Source organism: Arachis ipaensis, chromosome B02, assembly GCF_000816755.2.
Source record: "Arachis ipaensis cultivar K30076 chromosome B02, Araip1.1, whole genome shotgun sequence".
Taxonomy (NCBI): Eukaryota; Viridiplantae; Streptophyta; class Magnoliopsida; order Fabales; family Fabaceae; genus Arachis; species Arachis ipaensis.
Genome location: NC_029786.2, coordinates 94,941,034 through 94,951,864, shown reverse-complemented (window position 1 = coordinate 94,951,864; position 10,831 = coordinate 94,941,034). Strand labels below are relative to the sequence as shown.

The 10,831-nt window shown below is 36.4% G+C and overlaps 1 protein-coding gene across 1 annotated transcript; it reads right to left on the bottom strand.

Moving 5' to 3' along the window:
• Positions 5,729-10,581, bottom strand: LOC107625795 (protein TIC 56, chloroplastic). Its single transcript, XM_016328515.2, has 6 exons — positions 10,167-10,581; positions 9,399-9,847; positions 8,428-8,625; positions 7,400-7,682; positions 6,782-6,944; positions 5,729-6,209 (listed from the first exon to the last, which is right to left on the bottom strand). Exons 1-6 carry the CDS (start codon positions 10,415-10,417, stop codon positions 6,033-6,035), a joined length of 1,521 nt encoding a protein of 506 aa, XP_016184001.1. The 5' UTR covers positions 10,418-10,581; the 3' UTR covers positions 5,729-6,032.

Sequence of the window (10,831 nt, the reverse complement as noted above, 5' to 3'; positions counted from 1 at the left end):
CAAATTCTTTTATTTTTTATTATGTTATAATTTTTTTTTATCTCCGTATATATAATTTTCTATCTTTTTTATTAGAAAAAAAACTTACTGCCCTACAGTTATCTCGAAAGATAACGAGGTTCTCAACAAAAAATACACTTTTCGTCTCTTGATATTTATTTTTATAAGACTGATTAGCTCCTCTATTAATATTTTCTTTTTATATTAACGGAATAAGCCTACATAACATGTTAAACTGTTGATTTATCCATTAAGAACTAACTAGAATTGACAAATTCTTTTTTGTTAGGAGTCTCGTTATCTTTTAAGAATAATTGTCAAGACCGTTTTGTTTTTTATATTTTTTGTTACCTTTTTCAAATACATTAGCTAAATAATTTATGGTGTAAAACTAAAAAATATTATTGATTTTTAAATTATTTTTATTTATAAAAATTAAATGAAAAATATATTAGTAATTAACGTGTCACATAAGTATGTTCTGAAAAGAGATCATTGATAAAGGAATTAATCAGTCCCACAAAATTAAATATCAAGGACCGAAAAATGGCTTTTCTTTGTCGAGGGAAAAAATTATCAAAGATCATGATGGATATTCCCCTTTTTACTATGTCAAAGGATTTTTTATTCTCATGTTCTCTAAAGATTTATTTCCTTTTAAATTACTCTATATATTAAAATTTTAATATTATTTCTTTATTTTTTTATAAGTATAAATGTCTCCTATAAGAATTTAATAGATTAGCGATAGGCTTTTACGAAAAATATTTTTTTGTCACTAATTCATCATTAACTAGCAAAAAATTAGTGACGCACTAACAACAAACTTAATAAACGGTCACAAAATAACCGAATTTGAGAATAACGATCGATTATCGAGAGATTCACAAACAAGTTTTTTTTCGCAAATTGAGTTATGTAGCTAAAAAGAGAGCAGAAAAATTTTCTCGCTAATTTGTCACAAAATAATTAGTGAGTGACAATATTCTATCAAATGAGTCACTTGGGGTTTAATCGAATAAAAGTAAAATAGCAAAGGATATTGTTGTCATTGTTTCGTCGCGAGTGTTTGATATATAATTAGCGAGAAACAATTTACACACTAGTTCGTCACTAAATAAAATTTGTGAGAAAATAAGATTTAGTGAGGAACAATCTTCCTAGCTAATTCGTCAAAACAACTTGAAATGCATTTGCGATGGACAATTTCTTAACTAATTTGTCACCAAAGTTTTTATTTTTTAGCGAGCAAGTAGTTTCTCGCTAATTTGTCACATAACATTGTAAAATTCAAAATTAGGATAGCGACAAAAAATAGTCGTCGCTAACTCATCACAAGATAAATCATTCAGCTAGGGAAGTGTTCCTTGCTAATTAGTCGCTAAAGTGGAAATATGGATATTAATGCCTTGGATCTAAGTAGCGAGATATTTGCGACCGTTTAACAACTGACACACTTCGTTCGCTGATTTTAAGTCGCTGATTAGCAGGCGCAATACATTTGTCGCTATGTTGTTGCAATTTTAATTTAGCGAACGACTTGACAACTGCAATCTTGTCGTAGAACAAAAGCTATATCCTACCTATTTTGTAGCAAATTACTCGCTAATCTCATTGAAAATCCGTTGCAGAGTTATAACAAATCCAAAGCTAACCAAGAAAATTTTAGAAGTAACTGGTCGCAATTAAGTCACTAATCAGAAGCTTATTTAACGAGGAACTAGCGACCGCTTAACAACTGATAGACTTTCCTCGCTTATTTCATGTTGCTAAATCTAGCTTCCTCGCAAAGACCCTGGTATATATAGCTCTCTTTAGCCTTCTTTTTTAAGCCCTCCGCCATGGCACAAGTGGCCTCAGATTGCTTCACCCTCTCCCAAGCCTTGGCGAGGTTGAAAGCAAGCGACTCCTTTTCACCCTCCTACTTCTTTTTGACTCCCTCAAAGATGCCACTTCAGTTTGTAGGTCAGCCAAAGTGTATCGAGTGGAATTAAGGGGAGTCTTCTCTAATACCCTCAATAAAACAATACGGCTGTCCAAATTCCACCTCGGACAAGTACTTGAAGATGGTTCTTTATGAAAAAATCATCCATACTAATAAAGTTATGTGAAAGGATGTGTTTTTCACAAAATTCTATACCATCAAAGTCCGGTTCATAGACAGTTGTAGACTCAAAAGTCTTACGCTTTTTAGGCTTAGGCTCAGGAGTAGGGGTGCCAGAGAAATTTTTTGACTACCAGGAAGAGTGGCAGGAGGAGTTGGATCGGGAGTAACTTTAAGGGAGGCAGATGCACCCAAGTCCGACTTGGAAGGAGAAGGAAGGGCGCCTGACTCACCGACTTCTTTTAGTTGAATAGTTCGGGCAACAACATTCTTCCTAACAAAACGAAAAATTTTCATAGCAGCCGGCTTTCCAGCCATTGTTTCTACATGACATCAAAGTCGGATCACATTAGCCCAACAAAACAAAATTGTATCTACAAAATGAAAAGAATGCTACTTAACTCTAATTGGATTTGGCTTGGATTTTCTAAGTATTTATTGGTATTCATATAAGGAGCTCGACCTCAACACTCTTGGAATAAAGCGACTACACTCTCCTCGACCTCATCCAAATTATCCAATTATTCTTAACAACTACATGATTTTTCTCCCAATACAAGCTAAAAAGGGGCTTATCTCTCTCATCCAGAAAGAAAAGTCTGACACCTCAACATATCGAATTTTAAAGAAGTAATTTTTAAAGTCGTGGAAAGAATCATCAAAAAATAGCAAAGACCTTCCTCCCTTGAACAGCCCGGAAAGAGACCTAGCCTTACTTTTTGGAACTAAAAGGTTTGGTAAGAACAAAAAGGTAAAAGAAAATCTTAGAAAAAAGAGGGACGTCAAGTTCACAGCAAATAAGTTGATAAATTTTTAACAAAACCCAAGAGTTAGGGTGAAGTTGGGAAGGAGCAACATTACAGAGATTAAGAATCTCGATTTCAAAGTCGATAAAAGGAAGACTAACTCCCAACTTAGTTAAAAAACAGTCATACACAGACATGAAATGGCACTCTGATTTCTCAAGTCGGAAAAAAACAAATTCTCTCTTCAGGATCGGCAACTACAATTTCGTACTTCCTCTCATCCTCCCGATTTATACACAACCTATGGTGTCTACGAAAGGTCTCAGCATACTCATTATCAATAACAAAAATGACAGAAAGAACAGATACATCTACCCAAGTTAAGTCAAACGGGGCTTTAGACGACATGTTGAGAATTACTGACGGGGACATAAAAGCTATACCTACAATATAATAAAAAGAGATCACTACAAGTCGGCAGGCTAAGTATAACAACATAAACACTTACACAAAATCAAAAGGTTGGGTCGTCATCAACTAAGAACGTTACAGTTCTTACAACCCTTCGTATGCCAAGCAAACATACAAATATGGAAATGGTGTCATCTTCAATGGAAAAAAATGGTACCATTTGGGGCAACATAAAGTGAAACCTCACTCAACTTCACAGTGGCAACAACAAAATTCAAGAAAGAAGCAAATTTTCAAACGAATACGACACATAACCATCAAATGAACGATGAATCATCGCCAAATCAACAAAAATAAATTCCAAATAGAAGTACATTACCAAAAGCACAATCACAGAAGACCAACCTTAATTAGAAAATGAAACGAAGCACAAACAAGCATCAAAACACGAACGTTTCTCTCAAAAGCACGAGCAAAGCTTTCTAAGTCTCATGATAAAAAAATCTTGAACGCAAGAATGGTTGCACGAAAGAATTTGAAAAGGTTGAAAGCGGAAAATTGTTGAGTGCAAACGTTTCAGAAAAAAAAAAGCAAAAAAGAAGAAAGAGAAATGAGTTTGAGTATTTATAAGACACCAGGGACAAAAGAGTAATTTCATGATCCCTCATTTATGGTGCACGGTTACCAAGGTAACCATAGAGTAACGTGCGTGGAACTACGAAAAGACGTAACGTCTCAAATTTTAAAATATGTCGAGTACCCGACCTAGACCCAAGAAAGGCGATTTGTCCGAGTTGATGTTTTAATCCACAAGAAAGCAGTCTGATCTACAAATGCTTGAGTCCGACTTCGTAAAAGCTCGGACTCCAATAGGGGGCACTGTTCATACCCTGGCCCAAAGATATAGCCACACCCAAAATGAATAAAAGTCCACCAAAGAGCGTTGGCCCTATCTACTCCTACCCAATCTCATAGAGGTTAGGCGCAACAACGAACAACTCATTACTACTTATTTAAACAAGTAACTAACTCCTAAGATATCTCCCATTTATCTAGAAATGATATCTCAACAACTTCCTTAAGAAAATGGAACGGTCATCCACCATCAAAGGTGGAACTACTCTAAAAGGTGGTTATCTACTTTACTAGAAATATATTGACACCCTCAGTATATTTAGGACCTGTTCATACCCTGGGTCGAGATGACCGAGCCGGGATGTTCAGTAACAAAGCGATCGACCTCTTTAGGTCAAGCGGACCGAATTCTTTACGAAGAAGTCGGCCAAAGCGACAGGAAAAGCCCAAAGAAGGGCCCAACTCAAGGAATACGACCCAGATCCAAAGGCAGCCCAAGCCGATAGAGACAAGGGCGGTTCCACGGAAGATAAGCTGACCTCAACAAAAGATAAGATAAGATAAGATAATCCAAAGAAGGTCACATCTCACTACTATAAATACACTGAAGCACCCAGGTATAACTCATACTCTGATTCTACAATAAACCTGTTTAATACCCGTGCTAACTTAAGCATCTGAGTCTCTTGCAGGTACCCCCCACCCTCCGGTGACCAAGGATCAGCAGTGCAGCAAGTCCAACAAGTCGGACACAACAGCTCCGGCCGCCACCAGCCAACCGGACACACCATCTCCGACCAATACAGAAGATCTCATCCAAGATCAACCTCCAGTTTCAGGTAACCCTCGGAACAGGACCCAATCTACTAAAAAACCTGCTTTAAACCTTTGTTAATTTAAGCATCAGAGTCCCTTACAGATACTACACCCCACCTCCTCACGAGAAACTCAAATGGCGGCACCTCGACACCCACGGAAATCAAACGTGATTCCAAAAAGAGTTTGGACCTCACGTTCAGGCCCAAAAGTAACCCCATCTCAGATAAGCCACGCAACATATAATGTGTAAATATATCACATTATATCGAAAATTCGCAAGACATAAATTAATTACAAAGTACACAATATTATATATATTTTATTTGAAAAAAATAATTTCATAACAGTTTTATTGCTAAGAATGATAATTCAAAAAATTCAATTTAATTTAATTATATACCTTGCTGAGAGTAAGCCCTAAAGCTTAACAATCTAAATCTAAAAACCAAAATTTTCCAACAATATCATAATTAAATTTATGGAGAAGTTTGTTGTTGGTGGACAACTTTGGGAAGAAACAACCAAGGCTTTGTTCCTTTGCCGATGATGAATAGATTCCCCATGCAGTCGCAAACTCCTAACCAGTAGCATCCTGGACATGGATGGTGTCAAAACTTCCCTTGTGCTTCTCACGATTCTTGATGACACCAACTCGGTCTGTTGCCAACAAAAGGACCAATATGTTCGACGACAGCATAAAAATTTATTAGAGACCAAATTGTCTGATCTAAAATTCTTTGGAAATTAATTTGGGTGTTTATGCATTTCTCAATTAAGACGAACCATTCTCGTGTATCACTTGCAATGGCTTGACCAACCATCTATATTAAGACATAACATTTTAGAGAGAAATGAGGGAGAGAGAGAGAGAATGAGCATGGCCTCATATCAATGTACCAAAGTATCATTTCAGGTTTCAGCCGAAGCTACAATAACTGGTGACAACTTACACTTTGATTTCCCTTTCCACCCAATATTTGCCTTCTCATTCATGAACTGGGCAAGTGAATTGTTTTTAGCTAACGACCTAACCAGAATCTCTCAAATTAATATGTCGATGTCATGTGAGAGAAGAGACAAGAAGCGACCACTGCAGCTCATCTGCCAAGCTGCCGCCGCCGCCTTTTCTCCGCTTCTCTCTTCTCCAACAGTTTATTGATTCTTGTAATAAAATCTCTCTGAACCTTCTCTGCAATTTTATCAAATCCCGGGAGGTTCCTCACCAAGTTTTCGTACACCTCGTCGTTGAGATCTTCGAATATCTTATATAACCTCTGCAAATAATAAAGCGAAATATCTCACGTTTGAGTAGAAGCTAGTTATTGCAAAAATAGGACTATAGAGATACCAAGACATCACCACAGTCAGGTAATTCAGTAATTGTTCATACAAAGGCAACTAACCGTGATTTTGCATTCTACGGGTTCCAACATTTTGATTTTAGTCCCTATGAAATTTTGTATTGGTTTTGGTCCTTTTATTATATTCTACTTTCTTTTGTTTTTAGTCCTCATTATAAATGTTATCATTATAATTGAATTATGCCAAGACCTTTTTTTCTTGTTTGACATGCTTTTCTATGGATATTTGAATAGTTGATTTTGAAGATGCATCATGCAGCGAAGGGATAGAGGTAACAACCTTCCAAGCTATGAGGGTAGAGAAAGGGAAAAGTTACATTTATGCAAGAAAATATTTTACTTAACCAAGAAAGGATATGATATGAAACACACAAAGTTTGTACTTGGTAAGGCAGGTATCAATCTATAATCATAGTGGGGAAAAGAGTGAAAATACATCAATGTAGATTACTGGCGACTCAAGAAGCTCGGATTAAGATGCATACCATCATGTCCTTATTCCAGTGCTGGATGTATGGCGGACCAGTCTGGAATGAGCCGAGTGGTTCACGGTACCACTGGCCATTAAATGTTATTTGATCCATTGCTTGTTCTATACTCAGAACTTCCCATGGCCTCAAACCTGGAATAATTTTTGCCAACTGCAACCTGTCTCACACAATTATCCATTGTAACCAAACAAATAAAAGACAAATTTGGGAGGCAAGATTTAGCCACAAATTAGTTCGAACCAAGAATTGATTACTATATCCATCTATAATTGATAGAGAACATAGTAAAGTTTCTCGCATTATCTATGACAAAAGCAAGTAAGAAGAAAGATATTACATCATCACTTATTTACAGGCTCATTTGTTTTTGCCTTTTCTGGACCAAAAAATCAATTTCTTTTACAGGGGAAAAATTTTTTTAACCTTTGCCATATTTCTTTAAATTTTCAGCATTTTCGAAAAAGCTAACTAGAGTAGTTTCTAAGAAATATCAATATTCCGTTTTTACTTTTTACGACTATATATAAAAATCAAGTTATAAAATCACTTTTTTTTTCTTTCAAAATAAAAAACGAAGGCACCCTAAATCACATGGTCTCAGCATATGCATACCTAAGATGTCTAGGAATGTACTTGTTGGGCATGTGATCCTCTTCCAAAATAGTGGTGAGTTCAGAGCCACTAGCCCAAAGAAATAGGGCATGACTTGGAATTCTAACTCCTGGCCAAACACCGTCATTAGCTTCTAACACCGCTAAATCACGTCTCTTGCTTTCTATAGCCTCTTCTTGAAGCTGCTTATAAGTCTTCTTTTCAAATCCCTTGAGAGGAACCCATGGCGGTATGCCCTTCTGAAGTTTGTGGAGAAGAGCCGTTGCTGAAGCAGCAAGTCTAACTGAAAAAACAAAAAAGAAAAATACAAACCAAGAATCATTTCCTGTTTTTTAGATGCAAAATGTGATCATTATTCACATGATTGTCTTCAATAGATTGTTCACTTGAATTAGATAGTGAAACCTTTTTAGGAGTATAAGTCAACAAAATCTAGGATAGAATCTAATAGTAAATCAGTTTTACTGGTCTTTCAGTAAAGTATTAAGAAACAGTTATCAAGAAGACAAGAATTTTAGCAAGAGCTAGTTTTAAGTGAGAGCTCTTACTTTAGGGTCCTGAAGCAAACAAGTTTGAAATTCATAAATGGTTTTGGATAACAGTAACCTTATATTCTCAGTTTAAGACACCAATAACTGAGGGACGATAAGACCATCAAAGATAGAGAGGTTGAAAAATAATTGCTCCAATACCGTAATTTTTTTTCGTTTTTCTCTGTGTATGAATATCTGAGAGAAAAAGTCACCACAAGTGTCATTTCTTGTGCTCTGATTAAAATACCCATACAGGTTCAACATCATAATATACATCAATCTGATATCTTTCTCCTAGTGCAAATACTTTACCATGCAGGAATATGTGTTGCACTTTCTACTTCACTAAATTCATCATAACACATGGTGCTACTTTCTTAGCATGCCCAGAAATGGTAAAAATAAAACATACTGATTGTTCACTTTACAATTTACATAATAAACGAGTAAAGGATATATCAGATAAAAGAAGGATAAAGATCAAGACTGTCAGACCTTCCCATGTAGCAATTGCACGCTCCATTCCATAAATCATGTGGATTGGAGCCCACTCATCCATATCTTCGCCCCAAATGAAAGTGTTCTTATCAATAATTCCAGCACCCCAAGCAGTTTTAAGCGTAATTAACTCCAGAGGCCCTCGTGTACGACCTAGCCGGTCCTTATAGTACCATCCACCACTCCTCATGATAACTACATTAAATAGAAAACAAAAAATACAACAAACAACCAACATGGAAGCAATGAGTTGACACACCAATTAAATAATTACGTACAAAGTTTAGAGTTGCATCACGAAACATTCAACAAACAAAAATAGTGTTAACATTATATTCACATCCAACCTTTTTCCATAGCAATTAACAAAGAAAAAAACACAGACAAGTATCTTACATAGTCCTTGTCACTTTTTCGCCAAAACGAAAGCATATAAGGTGGATAGACTTTTCCACAACCAAGGCAAGGTAAACCACAATCAGAGTTTTCCTAACAAGGGATCAACAATTGGAACTGAACCAAAGACCTATTCCTACCAATCAATTTACCAAACCCTCGTTGGCAAGTAGCTTATATATTGTAACACATGCAGGTCCAATCACATATTTCACTAGCAAGAGCAATACTCTGAACCTTATCCAAACCCAAGTTTTGGTTCAATGCTATTTCAACATCATTGATAGTTGCCTAGATCTAAACATATGAATACATGCATAAGCAAATATTTCACAAACACAAACAAAACCCAGAACCTTTCAATCAATGCTATTCAATCCAGTCAATTCAACCATCACTTATTCACAAGCCAAACTTTTTTAACACATCTTTGACTATCTAACACAATCCTCCTCTTTTAACTGAACTCATAACTAATTATGCAAAGATTTGCAATAAAACTAAGATATGTAGAGCTTCTTAGTCTTTTTTACACTACAGAGTACAAAAGTTCCAAACTTTATAAAACTTACAATCATAGTATCGCCTCTCAAGGTTCTTGTACCCAATTGACTGAGCAGCATCACTAGGCCTCCCAGGTGGGTAAGGCCGCTGCCTGAACCCCCACAGCCCAAAGAAGAACTGCCTCGCAAAGTCCCAAAACTTGTCATCGGCCTCGCTATCGGTCTTCAGTGCCTTCCTAGGCATTGGTCGCCCATCGGGGCCAGTGACATGCGGCACTGCCTTCCACACCTCCCAATCCTCCTTGTGGTAAGGTCTCTTGTTCTCCTCCAAATCAAGCTCGTTCATCTTGTCCCTGATCTCCTCGGCTCTCAAGAGAAACTTCATAACAGGGCTATTCTTCAACTTCTCAATCCACTCCTCGTTCTCCCTTATCTCTTCCTCAGTGGGATTCTCCCTCTCCTCCACGTAGGGGTTGAGCTCGTCTTGTTTTAGAATCTTTTCTACTTCCGGAGTGTGCCTATACATATTATCAAACAATGACACTTAATCAAAATTAATCTAAAATTAAAACCATCCATCATTTAACAAAATTAAACTGTTATCAAACAATCACCTTGAGACAGCTATTGAAACAAATAAAAAACAGATTAGTCAGCCAAAATAATCTCCATCCAAACATGCCTCTAACTTAACCCTAAGCTGTCTGAACTAAACTAAGTTAGTTTTACAAGGGTTTAATGCAAGTTACAATCAAAATGTTCCTACACATTCAAACAAAAATGCCACTATTGAGAGAAGTATCTTGAAAATTGAATGAGAAGAGTAAGGGAAGATGCCTGTAATCAGGGATGTTCTCGCATTCCCAGAAGAACTGGTGAGCCATCTGAGTGAAGTGGCCAGGTTCTCCATTGTTGGGCTTCTTGGGCCTTCTGCGGAAGAACCTCGGGAGCCCAATGGCGGCGAAGGGCGGAGAGTTGGCGTTGTGTTCGAAGAATCCAAGGATGTTGAAGTTGACAGCAGGGAGAGGGTTTTGGGGTTTGTTGAACCAGTTGCCACCGAAAGGGTTGAAGTTGTTAATGGAAGCCATTATTATTATTATTATCAGAAGAAGAAGTTTGATTTGATGTTACAACTTCAACGTTACAAATTTGGGAAGTACCATGGAAGAAATGGAATTAGCGCAGAGTGAAGTGAACTAGTGCAGTCGAGACCTGAGAGAGAGTGAGGAAAAAGATTGGATGAAAATAAAATTTAAGATGTATTTTTGGATGAGAAAAAAATAAAAGGAGCGACATCAAAATCAAACTGATTACGACATATACAATTTGTAATTAACTACCTTACTAACACAGATTTTTTTTCTGTAAAAAAGAATGCACTCACAGAGGGAATTTTATTTTCCAATTAATATTAAAAATAATTCGCATTTAAGATAATAAAATTAATTTTTCATTAATTTAAGAATAAAAAATAAATAGATTAAAAAAATAAAATTTTTTAA

Excerpts from the sequence above, each read along its gene's own strand:
- LOC107625795 (XM_016328515.2), bottom strand. The coding sequence starts at position 10,417 with ATGGCTTCCATTAACAACTTCAACCCTTTCGGTGGCAACTGGTTCAAC. Across the intron at positions 7,683-8,427 it reads TGCAATTGCTACATGGGAAG|TTAGACTTGCTGCTTCAGCA; the intron begins GTCTGACAGTCT and ends TTGTTTTTTCAG. Across the intron at positions 6,210-6,781 it reads ACTGGAATAAGGACATGATG|AGGTTATATAAGATATTCGA; the intron begins GTATGCATCTTA and ends TATTATTTGCAG.